At 55.5% G+C, this 26,736-nt stretch overlaps 1 protein-coding gene across 5 annotated transcripts in view; it reads left to right on the forward strand.

Moving 5' to 3' along the window:
• LOC122388132 overlaps positions 1 to 26,736 on the forward strand; it is a 215,896-nt gene that overhangs the window by 160,645 nt on the left and 28,515 nt on the right. For all 5 annotated transcript variants that reach the window (XM_043378929.1, XM_043378932.1, XM_043378928.1 and 2 more), the window contains one exon: positions 22,257 to 22,425. In XM_043378929.1, the coding sequence (XP_043234864.1) occupies positions 22,257 to 22,425 (169 nt within the window). The remainder of the gene's footprint in view (positions 1 to 22,256; positions 22,426 to 26,736) is intronic.

The raw sequence follows: 26,736 nt of genomic DNA on the forward strand, positions 1-26,736 counted from the left end.
CAGGCGTCGCCGAACCGACTCATCTGGGATCCCCAATACTATCCTGTCTCGGATCAAGCTTTCTTCCAGATCTCTATAGTTGCACGACTTTGCTAGTTTTCTCAGCTCGGCCACATATAAATCGATACTCTCACTGCTTTCCTGATTACGCAGGTTGAACTTGTATCGTTCGAATGTCTCATTTGTTTTCCCGATGCAGAATTCTTCGAACTTTTGCAGAACCACGTCGACCTTCTTCTGTTCTCCCTCATCTGGACACAGTCCATCGAGAACGTTCAACGCTTCTGATCCCAGACATGTGAGCAAGGTAGCTGCTTGAACCTCCGCCGTTTTCTCATTCAGTCCTGTTGCGATGCTATAATTATTCCATTGGCGTCGCCATGTCTTCCATGTTGCAGTCAGCGCGTCTGTATCTGTCAGTGACAACGGCGGCGGAATGGGGAATCCGACAAACCCGTTACTTGCCATTCTTGCACAGTGAATAGGTAGTAAGATACTCAAAGCTCACAGTACCCTATTGTCTGAACATTACGTTGATATTATTCTTAGCGTGAGAGCTGGGTTACGTCCACTCCTGGCACCATGTTTCATGCTTATAATTCTTTCACTAACTCATTATTCCAAAGTATGTATTCTGTAACACTCTCGTTTCTGTCCCCCCAATCTATTCAATGCACGTGACAAGTATGTAACGTGTTACACTACACTCGCTTCCAATAATAAGTCAGCCAACGTCACACCCCTGACAGGCCCAAGGTGCCCCTGCGAGGCCGGTGGTGCCCCTGGCAGACCTCTGGTGCCCCTGGCAGGTCTGTGGTGCCCCTGGCAGGTCTGTGGCGCCCCTGGCAGACCTGTGTTGACTGGTGCCCCTGCTAGGTCGCTGGTGCCCCTCACAGACCTGTGGTGCCCCTGGGCCTTGACAAGCCTGAGATGCCTGGCTATGACAGGCTCGTGGTGCCCCTGATAGACCAGTGGTGCCCTTGCTAGGCCTGTAGTGCCCCTGGCAGGCCTCTGGTGCCCCTGCTACCCCTGCGCCCGGAGAGGACTATGGTGCCCCTGAAAAGCCTGAAGTGCCTCTCGACAGGCCCGTGGTGCCCCTGGGCCCTGACAGGCCCAAGTTACCCCTGCGAGGTCGGTGGTGCTCCTGGCAGGCCTCTGGTGCCCCTGGCAGGTCTGTGGTGCCCCTGGCAGGCCTGTGTTGACTGGTGCCCCTGCTAGGCCGCTGGTGCCCCTCACAGGCCTGCGGTGCCCCTGGAAGGACTGTGGTGCCCCTGCCCCTAGGGGTGCTCATGGGCCCAACAGGCCCGTTGTGCCCCTGACAGGCCTGTCGTGTATACTTGCTAGACCTGTGGTGCCCCTGCTTCCTGGCAGGCCTGTGGTGCCCCTGGCGGGCCTGTGGCGCCCCTACAAGGCCGTAGGTGCCCCTGACAGGTTTGTGGTGTCCCTGGAAGGACTTTGGTGCCCCTGACAAGCCTGAAGTGTCAAGGACAGACCCTTTAGACGCCAGGGTCAAGTTCGTCGGACTGACAACGATTTGCTTACCTGATAACGTTCCTGGTAAGTACTCACTACTCAGCGTCCACAACATACATGTATATATGTTACAGGCAAAGTGAAAACTCGGGCATTTTGCAAAATGCCTAGGCAATTTGCAAAATGCCTGACCGGCTGGGCATTTTGCAAAATGCCCAGGCAATTTGCAAAATGCCTGACCGGCCAGGCATTTTGCAAAATGCCTAGGCAGTTTGCAAACTGCCTGGCCCACCAGGCATTTTGCAAACTGCCTGAAATTATTTTCTCAGGCAGTTTGCAAAATGCCCGACATCGAACTCACACCAGCGACGATGCGTAAGAATTATTGTAAGTGCCGCTTACAGGGGTTAATCACAAGCGATACGCACCAAGTGGGAGGACACACAGTGAGACATTCTCCGGGTAGCGCTGCCGAGTTCAGGGTCACTGAGCCCCAGGCAGCGGCCCGACCGCCGCGCCGGCTGCCGGGCGCCCGGCGCGGTTTTATCGGTAAACACGCGTTAAACATGGTAATGTTTCTAAGAGCCTTGATGACTCTGGAAATACTTTGGGTAGATCTGATCAGAAAAGAATGTTCTTTCGATGTATGGTAGTTTGATTGGCGGGCCACACGCCTACAGTATCAATGCATTGTGACTGTGTAAAGATGAACATGTCCGTTGAATGTAAAACTTGTTATTTCTAAGCGTCTTTTTATTATAAAGGTGTGCACGTGGGTCGTGGATGACCAAAAACTTGCTTTTCTGGAAAAGCCACATGTTCTTTTAGTCTATGGAATGTATCTCATCGCATTCCAATGCATTGTTTATAAATGCTGTTTTTCCTGAAATGTACCAAAAATGGCTGATTTCTCAAGATATAGACTATTTCTTTCCACGTGACACGTGATTAACAAAAATGCTTATTGGATACGATGTCTCTGTTCTATCGATCGAGCTGGCAACCCCGTGTCACTGCGGCCCTCTGTTGCCGTGATGTAAGTAAGTACGGGAAGCGAAGAATGTCGGGTCAATATTCGGCCGGTCGCCGCGTTTTTCCGCGCCCATGTTTTTTTTTCTGTGCCCTGCTCCGCGCCCCATCACAGCATTTGTACACACGCACGGCTACAACTCCGTATACGAAAAGTATAGGGAGACGTTGGCTCAATCTACACAGTCCATTCTGTAGTGGCTCCATCTCGACGGAAGTGGCGGAAGACGTGGGTATATTCGTAAATATTGAATGTGCTTGGGGATCAGGCACATGGGAACGACGTGGTCAACGCCTGTGGTAAACAAAAACGGTAAAATAAATCAATCACAACTCAGGCATTTTGCAAAATGCCTGACCCGCCAGGCATTTTGTAAACTGCCTAGGCAGTTTGCAAAATGCCTGGTGGGTCAGGCAGTTTGCAAATTGCCCAGGCATTTCGCAAAATGCCTGGCCGGTCAGGCATTTTGCAAATTGCCTGGGCATTTTGCAAAATGCCTAGCCGGTCAGGCATTTTGCAAATTGCCTAGGCATTTTGCAAAATGCCCGAGTTTTCACTTTGCCTGTAACATATACACATAGCACATTCATATATACTTGATTACAATTGGTAAATGTGGTTGTGGCTAAGAGTTAAGATACTGACTAAAAATAAAAAATAAAAAGAAAAAAAAAACTGAAAATGGGGGCACCACCAAAATGAAGTGGACGAAATCCGTTGAGTTTTTAATTTTGGGTATAGGTAGGGGCACCACTTCGATTCATGACCCTCCCTTGGAGTTTTCCTGGATCCGCCCCTGACCACGTGAATGATCAGTCCAGAACGTTAGGCACTGGTATGCCTAACGTTGTAATCTATCTATTATCTATAAATATGAGGGCTGTTGGCATTATATATAATATATTAGATATGACATGGAAAATTGAATCTTATGATGCTGGTGAAATGTCGGCTTCTTTTGTACCTTTGAACAAATACTAGGGTTTTTGGAGATTTATCAGCATTGCAAATTGCTCAAAATTTCCCATATAAATTTCCTGGTGAGTCTTGCAGTTTCACCACAACGTGAAACACGTTTGTTTGCGCAGATCCGGCTCCTTTATGTCATTGAGCTGCATTTGTGGCGTGGCACTGATGCTGGAAATCTCAGTTTGCGCCGCGTTACGAGTCTGTTGTGTTTCGCGGCGTGGTTCGGCATAACGTGCCGTTTTGGCACGAGCTGCGTCCCCCGCCGGCGCGGCAATGCCGACCTGAAATACTGCCGCAGGCGGCGACACAAATGGACCTGTAAAAAGAAACGCTGTCTCCGCGAGTGGAGGGGCGTCGCCGATGAAATGTAGAAAATTGGATCCGATAGAGCGCATTGTAAATTCGGCTGGCGACCCTCAGTGTTCAAATCAAGACGCTTCAAGATAACTAACGGCGGGCAGGTTGTGTCGTAATTTCGTTGGCAGCGTCGCGCCCAGGCAGGGAGAAGATCTCGGCGGCGTCTGGAAAAACGTCTTCGTCCGAGAAATGTCGGCCTGCCGACCGACCGGAAACCTCAGAGAAAGACGACGGGTCATCCGATTGGCCCGAGGCTGACTTAGGCCAACATGATTACGCCGCGTCTCTGTTCTGGCCGGACCGCCGGCGGCCGGCGGGCTCTCGGAGTAGGTCTGAATTGGCTCCGCTCGCGGCTGGGGGTGGACGCCGCAGTGTCCATTTCTCCAGCTCTGTATTCCGGCGGTCTCTGCCGCCGCCCCGGGGTGCTGAAGGGGGACGCCCCAGACAGACGGCCTCCCGCCGAGTCGTAATGGACATTGAGCCGTCCGCGCTGGAGTTACAGCAAATATTTCAGAGCTTTTCATCACTGCGATTGCTGGCGGCTGCCGGACTGACCGAGATGGAACGTTTGAAATCACTTCCGCCGCCGCGAACGATCGCACAAGTTTTAAGTGGCCTTTTGTTTCTGGTAAAGCTCATTGTGTTTCCATGAAAGCCAGAGTCACATCTACATGACTCTGACTCTGACTTTGTTTGCTGAAGCTCTTGTGGCGTTCCGCCTCCGCGCCCAGTCTGCCTGGCCAGGTAGGCTGTGCCGGCACGCATCGCGTCCTGCGGTACAGCATACCTGCCAGGCCAGCCTCCGTTCGGCCGATTTGAATATCCACCATTCTCCAGCGTAGGCCCTGCCAGGAACATAGCCAGTGAGCATCAGCACGCTGATTGACAAGTTATTCATCAATAGCTATATAACTGCTGTCTGTTTTGTGCATCTTTGTTGTTTATTTAGATTTAGAGCATGCTCGGTTGGGGTCTTCTCTAATATTTCTCAGAATGTTTGGTCTGCACATGATGTTTTTACCTCGGAAGTAAAACACCGATAGCAGACGGCAAGAACCGCAACAAACGACACGCCACTGCCTTTCGTGATAAATATCGACTTGCTCAGCGTGCATGGTGCCTGTTTGGTGCCTTTGCGGCCCATGTCACCTCACTAGTCACTGTCAGAAGGGGCACGGGTGTTTATCGTCGTAAATTGTACCAAACCGGAGTGTTTACAGTGCTCTGTACTGTCGGCTGATGTATCCCCGCCGCACAGCTGCTGTTGCTGCGCTAGTCTCGAGCGGGGTAATGCATGGACCGAGTGTGCACCGTGCATTGTTCCCTTGGGACTGTGGGCGGCTTCAAGAAGAGCAAAGAACAATGGGGGAGATTAACGCGTATTTGCATGTTCACGCGACAAGGTCCTGGTCACTACCTCACCACGCAGTTCGTTTCGTCGAGCCGTGGCCGGCCAACTTATTAACGCAAGCCGCTGCATTATACCAGCTTACCAGCCGGCTTAAAACTCCATTAGCCGGCGTTATGAGACTGCTGGGTGCGCGCTGGTGACTGGACTCTGTGTGCCTTCCTTATTCCTCTGTCACGGTTATGGAGAGAGAACAAGAGTGAGTGGAGAGAGGACGGGAGGACGGACTTGACCGTCTCAGCTCCGCACAGACGTCTCACAATGGCCGGATTAGACGGCCGTTTAGGTAGCGTCTCGATGGACCCTTAAGTTAAAGCCTTTTGCGATGGATTTGCGAAACGAGGCCGGCATGCAAATCCAGGCCCGGTGTGAGATCCCCGCGATCCGGCGGCATTTCTCTGTTGGCGCGTCGTCGGCCTATCTGGACCGTATCTTTGTGCTAAAGTGGAGGCGAGCTGTGGTGCCGGCGCCGGCTGCGTGATTTACCCTGTGGCTCCCGAGCGACACAATCCCGTCAGTAGCCGCCCCTCCCCCCCCCCCCTGAGCGCCACCCGGGCATGGCTTAACGAGCGGCCGATTTATTCGCGAGGAAGCGCAGAAAACGTCGAGTCGACGGCGCTGAGGACCCGGCAGTATCTCGTGCGACGGCGCCCTCGGAGACCGCCCACTCGTCAGCAGCGGCCCCTCGCCGAGCCGCAACCGCGTATAAACACAACGACTCGACGGTATCTGCGGGCGGTTTACGGCTGCGTTACGGCCGACCGACGGGAGCGACGGGAGCCGGGAGCCGGGAGCGGGGACGGTATACTGTGGAGGGGAGTGTGGATCACTGGCGGTGGTTCGGCGGTCCTTCCGCTGACTGGCCGGGAGGAGCAGGGGGAGGGGAGGGGAGGCGGGCCCACCGCTGGCACCGGCGCTGCCTGACGGGGCGCCGGGGGCGGGGCGGCCGATCATGTTCCCGGCGCTGACAGACAGCCCCTCCGCTGGACCGGCACTTGCTACCCCTCCTCCGCCTCCCATCGGCCCCGCCCTCTCTGCGTCACACCACCGCACAGCTCCTCCCGCCGGGAGAATCTGACTAACCACTAACTAATTCCCTCTTGGCACCGCGTCAATCCCTAACATCTTCGTCACCAATATCTCTTTCTCAGATATTCTCAGACGCTATGTTTGTCTAAAGCTCACTAACATTTCTAATCCTGCTTTCGATTTCCATTCACGTATCTGTTGGCACACATAGGACGCCGGTGGCTTCCATCGAGCAGACTCGGTTGCTCTCTCGATCCATGCAAATCTAATAGAACAGACTGTGTTAGTGCGTCGGTCGGTGGCGGCTGGGCCAATCAATGGCGCACCAGTGGCGTTAGTGGCGCGCCGCGTCTGCCGGCCCATCGCCGGCCAATCTCACGGACCGCTCGCCGCTCAGCTGTGGCCGCATCCCCTCTCTCCCTTCCCCTCTCCCTCTCTGCCTGCACCACCTCAGATGGGTGCTCCGAGGACTGTCTGGGGTCACGGTAGGACACGTGTTCAACTAAGCTATTGGACGGCTGATCACTGCAGAACAGTGAGCAGTTGGACAGTTGGACAAATTACCGGGACGTCTGCTGGTTGGCTGCTTGCTACCCCTCCCCTCTGTCGGAGCAGAGTGGTGAGGATGTATTCCGTCTCTCGGATGTCGAATGCCTGCCTCTGCTCCACTTCCAGGAATGTTTACCGGAGATAACCTTGCAAAACACGTACTAATGAGGCGAGAACTAATTGAGTGGCGCTCCTTTGGGTGAGAGTTTTTGGACGGTGTCAGCCGGAAGGACTGATAGCGCAGTATGGAGACGTACTGAGTAGATTAGCGAAATTGGCGACCGGCCGGACACTCGTACTACAATTAACCTGAATATTGCCACTGCTATCGCTGGGGAAGCGCCCCGTTTAGACACGGGATACCCCATCGAACGCAAATCGAATTTCCCATCTCCACAATGGCACACGTAACTTCTTAGTAATGCCACTAACTTTCAAGATCTCGTCTCCAATTCTACGGCCGATTTAACTGAATGACCAATTCAGACGCGTGAATTTTTATCTCATTGGGCGCGGCCCCACATTGCTTTCATACCTCGACGTAGCCGAAGAGATTGAACGAGCACTCTCGCCTCATTGAGCGGCGAAATTTATTCGCCGTGTTTTTCCGGAAATATTCTGTAGTGTCCCGGGAGCAGTATTTCAAAGTCGGTCTATTGAAAAGAGATTGTAATATCCCCTGCTATTTAAATCACGCCAAATGTATGTATAGTCATGCCCGGAGTCGGAATGGCCGTTTGAAACGCACCGTCGCACTGTAGACTGGTGATGGATCGGCAACTCCAAGCCGCTCGGCTGTGGAGCCGGGCGAGTGCCCAGCTGGAGGGGACTGCCGGCCGCTCTGAGGGAGCCGGAGGGGTGCCACGGGGGCTCCTGTCACCAGTCGTTCCGCCATCGTCTCGCCAAAGACCAGAGTTTGGGGAAGAATGCTCCCTGGAGAGGAGTGAAGTGGGCTTGAGTGGTAGGGAAGGCTTCCTCGTTACCTTTGTCTGGTTGAAGTTCTTGAGGATATGTAAACTTGCATTGTACGCAACACAGCTAAGGAATAAAAGTCACTTGTCAACATCAACCCAAAGAAGAAGCGTCTGTTATTCAAAGACTCGAAATACGTCCAGTAGCTCGTTTGGTAGGTGGGCCATGACCCAGGCTCAGCGCTCCCCTCCTAGCTACGGCCACCGCTGTTTCGGCCGGCGCCTGGCCGGCCCGTGCGGCGATGGTACAGGAGGGACTGAGGCGCGGTGGTATAGGAGAGACCGAGGCGCGGAGGCACGGGAGAAGGACTGAGCGATGGTCGCTGTCGGAGCCGACAGCGGGAGGTGCGATTTGTTCCGGTGGGCGGCGCGGCGCGGCGGGATGCCGCTGGAACGGGACACACAGCGTCTGAGCTGCTGTGCTGCAGTACGGTGATAACAGCGGCAGACCCCGAGATGAGTCGACGAAGTACTTGCATTTTATTTTATTTTCTTTTTCATTACGTGTGTAGCGGAATTCAGACTATCGTTTTAGCTCTCTTATTCCAGCCTCCATTAATTTCTAACAGTCGACATTATTTATTCGGATAAATCGACGAAGCTTATGGAAACATCATAACGATTGATAGAAGGCGACCATGGAATCGCATGTGCATTGTGCGCACATTGCTGGGACGACGCCTTCTTTGTGCTCTCTGTCTCGCCATCTCCCGGTCCGTCCGTCTGTCTGTCGACGGGCCGTCGGTCTGTCCACGGTCCGTCAGTGGGTACCATTTGTCTGTCGTGGCCCGCCGAACGGCCCCCTCCCTCGGGTGGCCACCATTTGTCCGCGGACCGGGACACTCGTCATGGACCACTGATCGTCCGGGATGGTCCACGGACGGCTTTGTGACGACGGCAGACAGGGGACGGACCCATCGACTGAGATGTAGTGGTCGAATTGTGGTCCGTGACGGCGATGTGTTTGTATTTTGCGAACTTTTGGCTAGATAGATAAATTGCTTCCGCTTGGCATCTCTACCGTTTCGAATCCTGACAAATTAGCGAGCAGGTGCTGCTATATCGGTCTGGTGAAAAATATTATTAAAAAGGTATAACAAACAAGAAATATTGGGTGCATTCATAGAGCGCGGATTATCAATTATCATGTTCCCTATATGTTCACACTTTAATGTTACGCTAGCTTCGCTCCACACACGTCTGCAGCGCCACCAGGCAGGCGGGGTTAGCGATCGAGCTGACTTCCAAAGTTAGGCAGGCACGTGGTCGACGCGCACAATCGCCGTGCCTTATTAATGATGGAGCCGATTCGAGCCATGGAATTAGCGGGGGAGATGGAATTCCAAACTCATTACCCAGCTCTGAACTCGCGCCGGTCAGACTGACGTGATGTGACGTGATGTGACGTCAGAGTGACGTCCGGAGATGGGGTGATGGCGGCGACTGACGTTGGACATCATTATATTCTCCTTGGCCCGCACACCTTACCTTGGTCGATAGTCTTGTCTCCGAGCACAAATATAGATCGTCCAGCAGCTCAAGCTGGAATCTAATCCGGAACTGTTGGCTGGCGAAGTGAGAGGTGATGTTACTTGGAGAAAAGCGGCTCCGCGTCATCCGACTGTTTTCTGAGCGCGCCGAAACGACTTGATCCTCTCATTTGTGATTTGGCACGCCAGTTCGCAGAATCTGCACTGAACAAACTCTGGAAAAATATAAAAGACGAAAACATCTGGCGCTGTGTTTATAAGGTGCTCATTTGTGTGCCTAAGTAACTAGATGAGGCTCACAGTTCCGTCAGGCACCTGGAATATACGCTCTAAGCTGAGGATTTCAACGCAAGTGTCTTCAATGAGCAAATGAAGTTATACCTAGCCCAGGCACTGAGCAGTGAGCGCTACGAATTGTGTTTTCTACCCTAGTTGAGGAGCGAGGGTATCTCAAGAAAAATGTCTCATCGTCGCCACCATCGCGGCGATGATTCGCTGCGCCCCTGTGGGTCGGATCCTTGTGTCCCTCGTCTCATCTGTGGCCCTGTTCCGCGGCCGTCGGTGTCTCATCTCCACATCTGGCGGTCCCGTCACGCCGTCTGGTTACGGACAGACGGGAGCTGGGGACGTGCCCAGGACAGACGCAGAGTTAGGGGATGTTCAGAACAGACCGAGACTAAGAGAGACCTTGTCAGCAGTCAGGTGTAACGAACGTTTTTGTGTGCCCAGAGAGTTTGATGCCGTTCGCTTGACCTTTATTTCAATGCCACTGTTTTCGGTGCCCAGGGAAGATGATCAAGCTTCCCTCTCCTTTCTTTTCTTCTCATTTCCTCTCTGACCTGTATTCTCTTTTCTCCTTCCACAGATAACAGTAGTACTACTGTTATCTGTGCTCCTTCCTATCCGCCCTTCCCTGCGCCTCTCCTGTACTCGCGTGGCCGAGTGTCGGGTTCGGAGCGCGCTCGCCGGCGTCGCACGCGCCCCAGTCGTTTGTTACCGGTCCGACGTGCCACCGACTGGCGGCCGGCGAATTCCAACGCACGTGCGCTCAGCCACCTGGGGCCTAATTGTCTCACGGGAGAGAGGCGGCACTCCGCGCTACCGGCAGAGCAGCGCGATTGGTTCCGGTTTGGAACATCTACGGGCCTCTCCGAAATTGGCACATTAGTCTAGAAAGAAGGGCTAATGTCAATAGTATGTATTGTCCATGCCATTTGTGCTTATCTTTTTTTTTACCATATGCCGTTATTGGAAGGACAACTGTGATAGAGATATTCTTATTTTCCCGTGATAACAAACAAAATGCCATCAACATCACTCACTGATGACGTCATTGGCTGCGTCACGCGGCGAGGGACCGTTAGCGTCTTATTAGCCCGGAACGTGTGGAGAAATGCGTGCGACGCGGTGGGCGCGACGGTCGCTCCCCGCACCTGACACGCGGGCCCGGTCGGAGCGCTGGTAATGACAGGGGCGGGGCTGGCGCCCCGTCAGCGGCGAGTCCGGCACCGGCGACCGCCGCGCTGCATCACCGAACATAGAGCCGTCGTTCCACGAACCACGCGTCTGCCACTCCCTCACAGGGCGAGTGGTCGTGTGATGACTGGACTCATGTCGAGCGTCAAGTCCTATCTGTGTGGTTAGTCTGGTACAGCGTTGCTGAAGTTGCTACCTGAATAGCACAGAAGTCTCACCGGGATCTCAGGACGCCAGATCACCATGGATGACGTCAAACTTGACCCGTGGGAGAGGCTGAGACTGAGTCGTATCCATAGACGGTGGCCGGCGTCGCGGCGTCCGTTACTTGCTATCGGTGAACCGCGTCTGCATTTAGGTGTAACGGTACGTGTCCCAGTTGGGCGTTATCTTGCCAAGGGTGTGGTTGGGGCGCCTGCGGTTGCTCTGTCTCACCGCACCTAACGTCTGGCAGATATCCTTTTATCGATGCAGGAGGCCGAAGTCCTCTACCACCCTCACCATCACTGGAGAGCGTTGTGCTGCTCTGTGACCTTCGCTACAGCATTTCAGGACTGTAAACAAGCTCCTGAAAAATGTCCGCGAAGTCCGAGAGTGAAAGTTGGGCTAACGAAATTGAGTTCCACCACTAAAGAAGGCGTCGGAATTTGCCAAATGTTTTGTAATCGCAGGCCCTGTGGCAGACTCTGTTGTGGGAGCAGTGGTGCCAGTGTTGAGCTCATTTCAGTTAGTTCAGTGTTCTCCCAATGTATCTGAGCTGCTAGTTTACGAATGCACGCATGCTGAGCGGTTGGCGGGTGCGTCTCGGTTGTCTGTAGCACCGTTATGTTTGGTCGCAGACCTGTCATCAACCGCCTCCGATGACGATCGCCCTGACGGATTGTTTATATTATGGGAGGGACGCTGGCTGACCTTACATGTCAGCGGCAGAGGCTATGATCCGACCGTCTCGTATGTGTGTGTGTGTGGGGGGGGGGCGTATTAGCAATGAACTTGACATGACCCGTTATTGAAGCTCTCCACCATCCGATGCCGCCCGGCCGAGACGTCCTGCCGAGGACCAGCCGCACAAGAGGATCTGCCAATCTCAGAGACATGGTCGCTTGCTCGAACATCTTTCGTCTGATCCAACCATCAGCAGCACCTGCTCGCACAGTAGCGTGGCCTACCCACCCTCGGCTTACAGCAGGCTGTCCTCCGAGGGATATAAGAGCTCCTGGCGGTGCCGGCGGGGAATTTAATACCGCTCAAGGTGTGCCGGCCGGCGACCGGACGGTAATACTGTGTCGCCCTGACGACAGTCTAATGTAAAACGACGCTGACGGCGGCCTCAGCGACGCTGTTTTTGCCCAGCCGTGGCGCCGGCGTGGGTCGGGGTGACGGCGAAATTATATCCGGCGGATGAGCTGTGTAAACAAACATATGAAAATATGGAAGAAAAAACACGTAGAAAGTACTTTCCGGACTTTAAAATATCACAAGGTCATGACAAACGCGGACACAGATCAGACAATAATTTGACTTATTTTTGGTTGTTTGCTAGTTAAAGGAATGCAAGTTGTTTGTTGGCGTGCGGTCTATCTTGCAGGAACCACCTCATTTTGGCTATTAGACAGGCGGTCTGGCATGACCATGCTGTACTGTCCCCAATGCGCCGTCACCAGGAACGCCCGCCCGTCGCCCATGTCACTAATTAGCGAGGCCGTATACGGCGTTTACCGAGCACATCGTCGCTAGCGACACCCGTATTTACCGTCGGCCGCAATAGCGTTGGCATAATCAGACGTTACGTTTAATCTATTTCTCGCGTGGTGCTGTGGACGACGCTCGGGGCTGGCGACCCAAGGGAAATACAGGGGACACGGTGTCGAACGCCTCTGTGGGTGGCTGTTGTGCCGATGGTTGTCTGCGTGGGGAGAGGGAGGGGCCTGGGGCAGCCGACTGCCACACAGTAGCGGCGGTCGAAGCGGATCAACCGTTCGGTGTGGATTTATGCATGTCGACAGCCGTGGCGCTGATAGACGATTGATGGCGCGGCCGGGAAATGACCCAGCGCCAGATCAATCACTCAGTGTCAGGGTCGCCGGGCGAATTGTTCACCGGATGCGTGTCAAGATTCCAGGAGGCGCGATGCCGCCTTCGCAGCTCGGGGAGTGACCGTTTGAGGACGGTCACTCCCCGCCCCGAACAGCGCGACCCATGCAGGACGCGCTGTTCGGTGGACGTTACCTCCGAGACTCAGAGACTCTGTCTTCAAACGTTCCGTCTTAGGCCGGAACAGTCATCCGCCCCGCCCCGAGGCTCGCCCCGCGGCCCGCCCCGCCCCGTCGGTCCCGCAGAGACCCTTCATCCGAATGCGCGGTGCCGTGTCGGATTTGGCCTATCAGCCGACCCGTCGCGGATGCAGATGCCGACGTTTTATTCGCGGCGGTGCTCGGCGACCGAGCTGGCCAAATAAAGACAAATCGTCATGGATCCCAGTGGAGGCGCAGCGACGGCTCAGCCGCCGTCCGGACGCCCTCGCCAGATTGCATCGCGCCTACAAGTGCCGGCGAATTATGCAAACTGGCTACGCGCGATGGCCCCTGCGGCACTATGCATGCCCCAGGAAATGAGATGGCAGGATTTAGTGGCGACCCAGCCAAAAGTCAACGTAATATGACGCTTTATAAGGTCGCCGCCGAGACTCAAAGGTTGGCTCTCGCGGCTACCTCGTAACTTCCCAGACGCGCTCGTCGTCTCGCCGCGTTCGCGGGGCTCAACGTGAAGAAATCTGTCCGGCTCTCTGCCCCGCGGCTCTTCCAGTGACCCTGGCCCCCTGTCTGGTGGTACTGGCGCCTTTCTGTCTCATCGTCGCCGGTTGTTGGCCATTTTCGCCCCGCGGGGAGATAGCAATAACATCTCGGCACTGTGACGGACTCATGATATGCTTGCAGTGAAAACAGAGTCACCTCATTATTCCGCTAAGTGGGACCGAGAGGCGCCTGTCGCGCATGATGATCGGATGGTCGGGCCGGTCAGCCGGTCTGGTCGGATTGTGGAGCCGATAGCTGGGGAAGAAAGACAGAGTGAGCGAAGCTAGGTAGAGGAGCGGCAGTAACGGCGGTCTACCGTTCCGATCAGGTTAGCTCCCTTGATTGCATCGGACCGGCACCGGCCAGCTTCAAAGCCGGCCAGTTGATTGCTTCAGAGTGCCATTGAAAGTTCGACAATGATTGTGGTCGCCATGGGTAGTTCCCGCTGGTGACAGTTGCTGTCGGCACCGAACCAACCCCCGAATATAAACGACCTCTGACGAATACTTGTTGGGCTCATGCCTGACGCCTCCGTGATCTAGACACTCTGTTGGCTGAGTAAAGGCCGATCGCCCACTGGTGGCAGTTCCTGCTCCTGGAACCACCCGCCACAGTGGGGTCACGACAGGGAAAAAAAACAAAGAAGAACAAAAAAAAAATGTTGAGACCATGACCGATGGTCCGTCCCCTTCGCTGGCTCGTCTCTGACTGTCCTATATCCCGCGCTCCCCTCGTGCCTCCCGCCCCAGCCCGCCCGCTCCGCTTATCTCTCTCCCTCCCACCCTCCCTCCCTCTCCCTCGCTCTCTCCGGCATCTGTCTGCCCTCGCCCAACGCCTCTTAGCCGGGGGGCCGCTAAGTTGCCATTGGGCTCATGCCTGACGCCTCCGTGATCTAGACACTCTGTTGGCTGAGTAAAGGCCGATCGCCCACTGGTGGCAGTTCCTGCTCCTGGAACGACCCGCCAAACCCCGCCAAACGGAGCGACCACGCAATAGGCCACGTAGCTAATTGTAAGCTCCTAAGAGCTTCCACAGCCACTCGTAGTGTTCCCTAGAGATCGGGACCGGAACCATCCGGAGCGGTCTGCCCCCAAGGGCAGGAACCGGCCACCCGTCATGCTCCCAAGAGCTCTGGACAGTAGCGCACATGCAGCCTGCCCTCGCACCGTCAACTATGATCTTCCAAGAGCTCGAAAGCCCCCGTCATTCTCCCCCAGGCTCCCGACAGTAGCACCCACGCGGTCTGCCCCCAAGGGCAATAAGCTCTCCAGAGCTTGCACAGCCCCAACGCCCGCACCGGTCAGATGACCGTATAGGTCGCCGGCAGATACAGATAGTCGGACGGGTCGCTCTGGCGCGTCCACACATCCGGAGCTCACACCCGCCGCGGCCCGCGGCCCGGTTGTGAAACGAAAGAATTGCTGGCACGCAGCCCGCCGAAAAAGGCAGCGCGTTACGCCCTCCTCGTCGATCCAGTGCCGGTCCCCGCACCGCCGCGACACGTGCGAACCGTCGCACACTGCCCGCAGATGGCCGAGCCGTTCGCGCCTACCCCCCCCCCCCCTGCGAGTGACGAGGGAGGGGGGTGGCGAGCGCCCCTGTGTGTGCCGCCGCGCCACTCGAGCCGGCCAAGCGCCCGCCCTGTCACCGCGCCCTCCCCCTCCCCCACCAGGGATGGGGGGCGCGCAGCTGGGTGGACGCCGCCCCGCGGCGCATCCTCCAATCCAGTAATTAGACCGGGACCCGCGCGTTGGCCGCGCGGTGGACCTTTGGCCCATATCGCGTGCCCCTCCCCGCGCCGGGCGGTTGCGGCGCAGCGGGCGCGGACACGCGGCGGGCAGAGAGAACAGGGCGAACAGCAAACATCGGGTAAGATAACCGGACCTCTTACTCCCGCCCAAGGCGAAAAGCACACAGATCTGGGAAGAGAACCGGGCCGCTCCCGGCTACCAAGTACGGCCTTGGGTGTCGCTCCTTGAGGGTCAAGCGCGGCGGCGTCCGGCGAGCGCCAGGGGGCTCCCGACAGTGCCGCACCCAGTAGCTGCGCCTAAGGGCAATAAGCTTCCAAGCTCGTAGGGCTGCCGTCGGTCCCACAGGCAAAGCTCCCAAGAGCTCGTACAGCTTCGGTCGCCCCAAGGGCAATAAGCTCCCAAAAGCTCGTACAGCTACCGTCGCCCCAAGGGCAATAAGCTCCCAAGAGCTCATACAGCCGTCGTCGCCACTAGGTGCAATAAGCTCCCAAGAGCTCGTACCGCCTCAGTCGCCCCCAAGGGCAATAGGGCTACCGTCACCCCCAAGGGCAGCAAGCGCTAAGCTACCAAGAACACGTACAGCCACCGTCGCCCCCAAGGGCAGAAAGCTCTCCCCCAAGGGCAATAAGCTCCCAAGAGCTCGTACAGCCATCGTCGCCCCAAGGCCAAAGTTCCCAAAAGCTTGCGCGGCCATCGTCACCCCAAGGGCAAAGCTCACATGAGCTCGTACAGCGACCGTCGCCCCCAAGCGCAGCAAGCTCGCTCCCAGGGCAATAAGCTCCCAAGAGCTCGAACGGCCGTCGTCGCCCTCAAAGGCAAGCTTCAAGAGCTCGGACGTGTGCTGAAGCCTTCGAGGGCAGGCATCAAGCTCGCCCCCAAGGGCAATAAGCTTCCAAGAGCTCATACAGTCATCCATCGTCGCCCCCAAGGGCAGTGAGCTCCTAAGAGCTCATACGGCTACTGTCGCCTTCGAGGGCAGCAAGCTCGCCCCTAAGAGCAAAAAGCTCCTAACAGCCCGTACAGCCAACGTCGCCCCCAAGGGCAAGAACCTTCCAAGAGCTACCGTCACCCCAGGGGCAGCAAGCTCGCCCCCAGGGGCGATGAGCTCCCAAGCGCTCGTGCAGCCATCGTCACCCCAAGGGCAATAAGCTCCCAAGAGCTCGTACAGCTACTGTCGCCTCAAGGGCAGAAAGCCCGCCTCCAAGGAAAAATAAGCTCCCAAGAGCTCGTACAGCCATCGTCGCCCCCAAGGGCAATAAGCACCCGAAGGCTTGTACGGTTACCGTCGCCCCCAAGGGCAATAAGCTCCCAAGAGCTTGTACAACCATCGTCGCCCCCAAGGGCAAAGCTCCCAAGAGCTTGTGTAGCCTCAGTCGCCCCCAAGGGCAACAGCTCCCAAGAGCTTGTACAGCCATCGTCGCCCCCGAGGGCAATAAGCTCCCAAGAGCTCGTACGGCTACCGTCGCCCCCCAGGGCAGCAAGCTCGTCGCCCCCAAGGGCATTAAGCACCCAAAGGCTTGTACGGTTACCGTCCCCCCAAGGGCAATAAGCTCCCAAGAGCTTGTACAACCATCGTCGCCTCAAGGGCAAAGCTCCCAAGAGCTTGTACAGCCTCAGTCGCCCCCAAAGGCAATAAGCTCCCAGGAGCTTGTACGCCATCGTCGCCCCCAAGGGCAATAAGCTCCCAAGAGCTCGGACGGCTACCGTCGCCCCCAAGGGCAGCAAGCTCGCCCCAAGAGCAATAAGCTCCCAAGTCGCCCCCAAGGGCAATAAGCTCCCAAGTCGCCCCCAAGGGCAATAAGCTCCCAAGAGCTTGTACAGCCATCGTCGCCCCCAAGGGCAATAAGCTCCCAAGAGCTCGTACGGCTACCGTCGCTCCCAAGGGCAGCAAGCTCGCCCCCAAGAGGAAGAAGCTCCCAAGAGCTCGTACAACCATCGTCGCCCCCAGGGCAAAGCTCCCAAGAGCCCGTGCAGCCTCAGTCGCCCCCACGAGCAAAGCTCCCGAGAGCTCGTACAGCCTCAGTCGCCCCCACGGACAATAAGCTCCCAGGAGCTTGTACGGCCGTCGTCGCCCCCAAGGGCAATAAGCTCCCAAGAGCTCGTACAACCATCGTCGCCCCCAAGGGCAAAGCTCCCAAGAGCCCGTGCAGCCACAGTCGCCCCCAAGGGCAATAAGCTCCCCAAGAGCTTGTACAGCCATCGTCGCCCCCACGGGCAATAAGCTCCCAAGAGCCCGTGCAGCCTCAGTCGCCCCCAAGGGCAATAAGCTCCTCAAGAGCTTGTACAGCCATCGTCGCCCCAAAGACAATTAACTCCCAAGGGCTGCAACAGCTACCTTCGCCCCCAAGGGGCAGCAAGCTCGCCCCCAAGGGCAATAAGCTCGAGAGCTAGGACAGCTACTGTCGCCTTCAAGGGCAGGAAACTCCCAAGAGCTCCCACGGCCGTCCGTCAGACCCGCGATAGTGGCGCCCGTAGCGGTCTGCCACCCTCCCCCCCCCCCCCCCCCGGTCATCCCGCGGCGCTTGCCCGGTCGCCACCGGCGCTCTGCTCCTTCAGCGCACCCTGCCGAAGCTTGTCTAAGCTCGTTCTTATCAACCAGGAAGCAGGGATAGAAGAAATAGCGTTTCTCGTCCCCCGAGCAAGTGATTGTTCAAGCTGTCCAAGCCAGTGTAACCTTCGTTCAACCATCTCCCGAAATGAACATTAGACAAAACGGAATTCCGAAGGTCCAATCCCAGATGACACCACTAATCGGTCCGCGGCGTCGCATTGCATTCGCCAACAACCAGCGACCCGCACCACTCGGTCAAACTGACCCTCGACCGCTCACGCGGCTGCTCCTCGCCCGGCAAAGGCGGTCAAGCCACGCAAAGACGCGGGCACGTCAGAGCCCGCGTGGTCCGGAACAGCGACAGCCGATAGGTATCCGTGGTGTGCCTGCGAACCGACGGCGCGCCGCTGCGCGCGCTTTAGGTCTGTAAAAACTCAATAAGACATCATCTGGGACCACCACGATCACCCCGTTCCGGAAGGGTCACTGCCCCCTCGACTCTCCCTCAAACACCATGTTCCTTTCTCCTTGGCCCTGTCCCACTGCCCGTCCCATGACTCCAGCGGACAGTCACCCATGCCCCAGCTGTGAGCCATGCGGCCGGGCGCCGCCATACGACACCGTGACCGATAAGGCCGGGCTGTTTACTTTATTGGGTCTCCGCTGCCCGGTCCGCCGCGCCGCGGCGCCGGCGGGCCCGTGGACCGCGCGGACAAAGGGAGGGCCATTCCCGTTTTTGAGCGGCATTTCACTCGATGCTGCTACCACGCTGCTATCGCATTTTGCGAGCTGAAGTCACACATGTGACGACATTTTGGCAGGGTTGGAGATACGGATGTACGGATGTCATGGAAACCCAATTAGCACGTGTGATAGCGCACGCTGGCAGCGGCCGTAAACAGGGCCCTGGCCCGGCGCCTAGATCTGGCTGCGTGCGGCGTGCTTCGATGACGTCACCCACCCGGCTCCGCTCGCTCAGCCGGAGCGCGGGGTTAAGCGCCGCTGCACCGTTGCAGCGCGCAGCGATACCAGGGTGCAGGTGGTCACGGGCCAACCTGATATCAGCCCTGAAAATGTCACCCGAGGTCACCAAGTCACTGACCGCGTTCGCCCCCAAGGGTACCGCACCGCACCCACCAGCCCCCAAAGGCTTCAAAGACCAACCAGCAGGCCCCTCAGCCGCTGCCACACTCCATATGCACAGGGACGTCTGACCCCGTCCCGCTCCCCCGCCGCAGTCGGCAGTCGCGCTGGCAACCAGTCACCGAACTGTGACAACAGGAGACAAGAACAGAACAGAAGGCAAGCGCTAACCCACAGTCTGGGTCCTCACGGAGCGCTCCCACGACCACAGCTGCCGCGGTGGCGCACTTCAAGCGTCCAAAAGCTCTTGACGAAGCAACGAAAAAAAAAAAAACGTCCACGACCGTCTCTCCCAAGCCGATATTGCCAGCCTATTCGATTTGTAGCACGAGATGTCGGACAACACCATCCAGATTAGACAGCGCGTGACTCCGCAATAACGCAAGTCGCGCGAATTCTGTCTACACGCTGATTATACATCGACAGCTGACAGCCATGACCATAAGCTCCCAAGAGCTGGAAAGTGGCGCCTTCGCGGTCTGCCCACAAAAGCATCCCTGCTCTCGAGAGCGCAGGTTACTGCGCCCATCAAGCTGTCGCGGCACCCGGCCAGTTACACAACAGCGAACTCGGCCCTTCGCTTACCTGTAGTCAGTGGCATCTACTGACAAACCTCGCGTCATGAGTCGTCACAGGCGGTTGGTTCTCTGCCTCCTAGCTCCTGCGCTGCGCTGAATCGCAAGGCACCGCCCTTCTGAGTACCATGCCACCACTCCCTCTTTCGCCGTCACTATTCATAGCCTCTCTGTCACTCCGAGTGTCACACAACGAGAGAAGCCAAAAAAAATGTTGAGACCATGACCGATGGTCCGTCCCCTTCGCTGGCTCGTCTCTGACTGTCCTATATCCCGCGCTCCCCTCGTGCCTCCCGCCCCAGCCCGCCCGCTCCGCTTATCTCTCTCCCTCCCACCCTCCCTCCCTCTCCCTCGCTCTCTCCGGCATCTGTCTGCCCTCGCCCAACGCCTCTTAGCCGGGGGGCCGCTAAGTTGCCAGTTTACTCTTGGTCTTAATTGCTTGGCATTATTGCTGAAAACAGACATGTTTCCTTCATTCATGACTTTAGGGTTGATTATTTCATCCTGCGCTGTTTGCCCCGGCTCATCTGATATTCTCACCTGAGCAGTGCCCCTCCCAATTTCCACCTCCTTCCCAATTCCCTCCCACCACCCCTCCCTCCGCCGCTACCCCGTCACACGGCCGCGGGCTATCAGTAACGGATGTGACGGGCGCCACACCGTGACGGGGTTATTTTGGGTATGATACATAGGCTCCCGCAGCTGCCCTCGACGCGCGCCTCGCTCGACGGAGACACCCTCGGGAGACCGACGGCACCGGCACGACGCCGGCGACGGCGGCGGAGCGGAAGATGAGGGCGTTTTCGTCGGCTCTGCACTGTTCTTGCCGTCGGCGCGGCCTTCTCTGTTATGCAAATCAGCCTGAACTAGATGTATTACCCAAATTTATCGGCCTGGTTATCCCTAGAAATTTGCGGCCAAAATGTGCACCTGATCTGCTGATTTATTGCCGTCTTGGTGGTTTTGTCGCCGCCTGGGGAAGGCAGGGGACGCCGCCCTCTTTGTAACTTCGTAAAAATTAAAAATTGGAGGGATTGGACTTTTGCCAATAAAACTTTAAAAGCCATCAGAAACGCCGAGTATTGTTTACTCGTCAAATGAAACAACATTATTGTGCGCCAAGTGTTATTTTCTACTAATTAATGCTACTTCACAATAAAAAATAATACGTTTTATGGCACACCTGCGTCCTATAGCCCAGCTTTTAGTCGCCGTCACCGCAAGGTGTAGACTGTTTGTGTTTGTGGTTGCAGCTATACGACGCACTATCAGATAATTTGATGGCCCCGATCCCAGGCGTGGCGTGCTGGCCACCTTCGGTTGCCGTGTCCAGCAACCATTCGGCGCGTTGTTTATTTCACAATAATTGAAATTCTTGACAGCGCGGGCCAGCGTTGGTGCCCCGCGGCGATTAATGAGACCGTCCGAGCGGCAGTGAGCTGCTCCGGATCGTTCTCAGACTATTGTTTGTCACTTGGTCGGCCGTCGGCATTAAATATGCACTCCAATGACGGACATTTGGGAGCGGATGGCCCCGTTTCCGATTGCAGAGCAGCGCGCTGTTTTTGTTTGTATGCATAATGACGAATATATTCCGCCCGCATAATAGCTCTTGGCGGATTAATGGGCCGTTGACCTTTCATAATGGGTCATTCGACGGTTTCCCTGCAAAGTGCGATGCATTGATGAGCAAGAAGAAAGCAGATTACTGATGAGTTTTCACAATGTCAGTTAATGAAAAGGATGTAGGGATCGAAGTGTATTTCGATTGGAACCTCATTTCGGTGCAGTTGCATATGTATTTAGTAGAGCATATAACTTGTGGACTGTCATTCCTTAGAATGTTTTTTTTTCTCCGAGAGTCGCCAAGGCAAGTTTATAACCAATGCCCCAGAGTGCTGAGCCCGTGGCGGTTGTATGTCGTTTTGGCAGCAGATCTGGCGTGCCATCTCTCGCAGGACGCTGGGTTACCGGTAGCAGGGAGGGTGCTCCATTACCGAACACGCCAAACACTCCGCCCCCGTCCACGCGCTAGTCCACTCCTCCCGCCCCACCCACATCCGAGACTATCACCACAGGCGGAGACCATCCGGAGAACTCGATTCAACCCACGACAACCAGTCACGATGGCGCAACTTGGCATCAACTCTGAATCACTGCTGCTCTGTGTCTGTCGCTCTTATGGACCGGTCCGTTACACGGGCCATAAAGCGGGCCATTCGTTAGTTGGAGCGACCTCACGGCGGAGGTTACTCACTGACCTGTCGCCAGAGGGGTCTCTGTCCGTCTCAGCGAGGGGAGGGGGTTCTCGCAGAGGTGGCTGTCTCTACATATGTAGTGCGTTGGACGAGTAGCAGCACAGACAGAGAAGCGGCCCAGATGTGGGCACACGCCGAGGCGGCCAACTCGTCACGCAGGTGTGCGTCTGTGAGGCACTGGAAGTCACATATAGGTCACACTGAAGGATGAGAAAGAGCTAAAAGCGTCTGCTCTTACCTCATTGGTTTTGATTACCTTGATTTACTGGAAAACTTCATCTGTCCCTTCAATCTCATCGAATATATTTCATTTATCCATTATCCAACATGTCCAAGAATGTATTCCCTCCACATCAGTTTTTTTTTATTCTACCTTCCCTCAAGCCCAGCCTGGAAGTCAGCCGCCTAACCGTTTTCTCTCTCGGTTCCAGGGCGGCGCAGATGCGGCTCTCCTCCCCGCACAAGAAGCGGCGTCACCGAGACACAGAGGAGGAACCGACGACGGGCTTCAGCGCCGTGCTGCGACGGGAGCCGCCGCCGCTGCCGGCCGCCCTCCAGCGCCGCCTGGGTACGCCGCAGGAGAGCACCGGACTCGGCAAGGTAAGGAGAGGGGAGGGGAGGTTTACGTGGCAAGGTGGGCCAAAGCGTCATGGACAAAATGCTTTAGCTCAGCCGACAGTTTCAAGCATTTATAGCAGTGCACTTGTTAGAACGTTTTCTCTGAAGGTAAAAACACACTCACGTCTTCACATCCCAAGAAAGATGTCTGATGACCCGGATAGTGTACTTCATTCAAAGCACATTCAGTTTATTATTGTCACCAACAAAAATATCTGCCAAAGGAAAGATTATTGTCATACCAGCTGTGCTTAGTTGAACAATAAGATGACTGGTTGGAATTGATTGAGTGGTGGGCCAGGCGGGTGGCTTTGACATGAAGTACGAGCGTATACATGGGTAAACACCACGCCTCTCTGCTACGATTCAAAACTATTATTAGTTTTGTTTCACTTTCTGCTTAAATTCCTATTGAAGTTCTTCGAATTCTTCTCTCTTTTTTCTGGTACTTTGTACTGGCGAGTCGCTGGTGGCTCAGCTGCAAAGCGAAGAGCTGTGTTTGTCGGTATTTGTGCACTCAGCATCTGCACTGTTTACTCCAAACAGTAGGACCAAAGTTGTAAACAGAATAAAGAGAAAAGTGAGGTTTTGCGTACTGGTCCACTGGGCCGAATTGCTCAATAAACTCCGATGAAGTTTGTGACATCGAGCTGCTAGGTCACAAAAGGCCTCCCGGTCAGTAATCGCTGCTTTCTTTCATCACAACTGCAATAACGACGTCATCAAACAGAAATGAACGCCAAAATCCGGCCGCCAATGTCGTCTAATTTCGGCGGCGGTTATCAGTTGTTCGGTGATGGTCCGTTTTACGAGTCATAGCCGCCGATGAATGGTCAATATCGCCCTCGTGCTGGTCACCGCTGCAGCTGCGCTCGAGCGCCATAATAGCACTGTGGTCAGATAACACGCACTTGACAGTTTCTGCCACACTCGGGTCTCTCTCTCTCTCTCTCTCTCTCTCTCTCTCTCTCTCTCTCTCTCTCTCTCTCTCTCTCTCTCTCTCTCTCTCTCTCTCTCTCTCTCTCTCTCTCTCTCTCTCTCTCTCTCTCTCTCTCTCTCTCTCTCTCTCTCTCTCTCTTCTCCCATGAATGTCATGCTCCTATGCGTTAGCGTATTTATCTCGACTCGGTGACTGTGCCACACCTGTCTGATTTGCCTGAGGACACTCTGACAGCACACCTGGTGACACCAGGTGACACGCCCTCACCCCCTCCCCCTGTGTGCTTTGCCGGGTGTTTGCAGGGTCCCTATCAGCGCCAGATACCTGTATTGGTTGGCTCAGCACTGCGCTCATAGCGCTCATGATACTAATGCTGGTGACGTGGCGCGCCTGAGTCAATAGTGGCGCGTTACGTGCGCCCAATAAGCCGCGGTGCGCGTGACGTGATAGGGATGGGTATTCCACCCGGAAATGCGGTCTGCTGGCGGAGCACGCTCGCCGTTCGTGGCGTGTTGTTTACCGATGCGAGGTCATTACGTTTATAGACCGGCTGATTCCCTGTTGGATTGGGATGATTTCCATGTGTGGCGAGTAGGCTGGGGATTACGGGTGTTGCGGTGTCTGTAGCGGAGGTTGGGTTTCATCGCGTGACAGGAGCCCACTTGGTTTGAGTCGGTCAGCGGACCGCGGCCGATCCAAACACGGGCGTCCTTCACCGACGCAGCTGACTGGGGCGTGCGTGTTCCTCGGGCGGCGGCGGAGGGAGCAGGCTCCTCAGCCCCGTCCGAACGGAGGCAGACTCTGTGACAGGTCACGCTAGCCCTGAGGACGCCGCGCCGTGGGGTAGCCTGGAGCAGAACCAGGGCGCAGCCCACCTCCCCCCACCCACCTCCGACCCTTCCCCGCCCCGCCCGGCGTACCGCCAATGATGCCAACATGGTCCCGATACAATATCGGTAATGGGCCGCGGCTGACCGGACCCGGAACAGCGCCGCCGGCCGTGGCCTGTGCTGTTGTTGTGGTCCGCGTGGCCTTGTGCCCGGCCCTGTCCTGGGACCATACCCCTCGCGACAGGCTCCGACTGGCCGGTCGGTCGACCGGTCAATCGATGCAAGAGGGATGTGTGGGCTCTGGTATTATTCTGTCTGGGAGGTCAAATGTCGGCTTGGTTATCTTCTAACGGAAGGTTATCGGGGTGAGCATGTGTGACGCCACTAGAAGGGCCGATAAAAGCTTTCTGAAACTCGAAATGCATGCATTCGGTTTGGTTGATGGAAGCTGACAGGCTTTTGATGGTAGCCGGTCACCAGGAGTTTGTTTTTGATCGGTGTTGTGGGGCTGCAGGATTTTGTTACATGAGAACTTCGTCGATAAATGCAAACAGTTGTGCTATCGATTCCCGTTTTAAGTATAGCACTATAAAACCACTAGTTTTTACGGTGTCTGGGTCAAAACAGTTTTTTGTTTGTTAGCGTAATGCCAATGACAAAGGGGGTTGCATAAAATAGTCTAAGCTTTTGCTCAGGAAACGCGAGTTATTATGTTACGGCTATATTCGCCAAATAGGACCATTACCCCGTTCTGGATTGAACCGTCTATTTTAGCCGATTCCACTGCCTTCGCCACCGCTGCCGCCGCCACTGAGGCCGTTACACCGTCCGAGCCGCCCGGTATCGGTAACACGGATTTCCTCTCAAAGTGTTGTCGCCGGGCGACCGGCTGGACTGGAGCTACCGGCATGGCGCGTCACTGAGACAATAGCGTCGCCCCTGCCGCCGCCCCCGTCACCGCCGCCCCCGCTCCGGCAGTAATGGCGCGGAAAGCGTTATTAGATCGGTGACGGGTCCCGCGAGCGCCGCTTCCGGCGTCTTTATTCGGAGAGACGAGCAGCGGCGCGGCCACTTAGGGCGACCTGCTGACATCGGCGATCTGGTGGCCACCCTCGCGCGCCTCCCCCATCGCTCGATCCCCCTGGCTGGCACTCATCGCGGGCACTCAGATCGTGATTCCCCTCCCTTGTGATCCCCCTCCAACCATGAGTTCGACCCAACATATCTCGGGACACAATTGGAGTGTTCCACCGTCTTATCTGTCTCAAATGTTCCACGTCTGATGTGTATCAGATCCGTGCAGTACATTCATTCTTCCCTCCTGCTGGGATGTTTTTCAATATCTAGGCAATGGTCCACTACAAGAGGTTATTGCTGAATCGTTTCTGCCGAGATTGTCTGTCGGTCTGTAGGACGACGATCAGCCATGGTCATTGCCCGTTGTTTTGGCGTCATTTGTTTTCTACAATGATCCGTGCTTGTTTTCTCCCTGCAGCGACTCGAGAAAAGCTTCTTTCTTTGTATTTGATTCGTATTGATTGACAAAGGCAGAAGATCAATATTTACTCACGGTTTGACTGAAATAGTTCAGTGGGTGCATACAATACATACCCGGACGTTTTCCATTGTTGCCACTAGATGGCAGTGGCGTCAAACGCCTGGATATAGGCTGCACCGCATAACACCAGGGCGAAACTGGTGATGAGTATTGAATAGATGTGAGGTTTGCTCAACCATATTACATTGTTATTCAGCAGACAGCTTGTAGGTCTTGTTATGTCACTTCTGACTACACACAAACTAACATTGAAACGTCAAAGTAGACCTTCTTGGAAATACACCAGTTGAATCAGCCAACGTCTTCCCGGAAAGATAATCGTTTGTTTGATTTCTGCCGTACCATGCCAATATTCGTCCTCTTGATGGTTTCGAGATAAAATCCTCCCACCATGATAAATATCTAATTTTTCCTCTCATTCCACACTATTAGCACGCTGCAGGCTGTTCAATAGGCTTCAATCTGGAACCATTGTGCCCGTTCGATGATGGGGAAAATTATGTTTACATCTGCCTTTCAGAAGTAAACATTCTCAGAGAGACTGCTTCGTCATCCGCCACTGGCTCAATCGACAAAAATCCATAGGATAGTCTGGCTCGGCACGCACTGCAGTGCTGAAATTTCACTGCTGTTTCATATTTTATAAGCGAGCTTGATGAATTATTCAAATTCAGCTAAATGGGCCTGATCAGGCTCTCTTCTCTCTGAGAGTGTGCGAAATGAAGCTCATTGATCCAAGAGAAGTCAAAACACCGATTTAAACTACTCTCCTTCTCAAAGTCGGCTGACGATGTTCCGTCGTCGTCGTCGTCGTCGTCGTCGTCATCGTCTCTCTCTCTCTCTCTCTCTCTCTCTCTCTCTCTCTCTCTCTCTCTCTCTCTCTCTCTCTCTCTCTCTCTCTCTCTCTCTCTCTCTCTCTCTCTCTCTCTCTCTCTCTCTCTCTCTCTCTCTCTCTCTCTCTCTCT

Source organism: Amphibalanus amphitrite, unplaced genomic scaffold (genome assembly GCF_019059575.1).
Source record: "Amphibalanus amphitrite isolate SeventyFive unplaced genomic scaffold, NRLGWU_Aamphi_draft 000310F_arrow, whole genome shotgun sequence".
NCBI classification, from domain to species: Eukaryota; Metazoa; Arthropoda; class Thecostraca; order Balanomorpha; family Balanidae; genus Amphibalanus; species Amphibalanus amphitrite.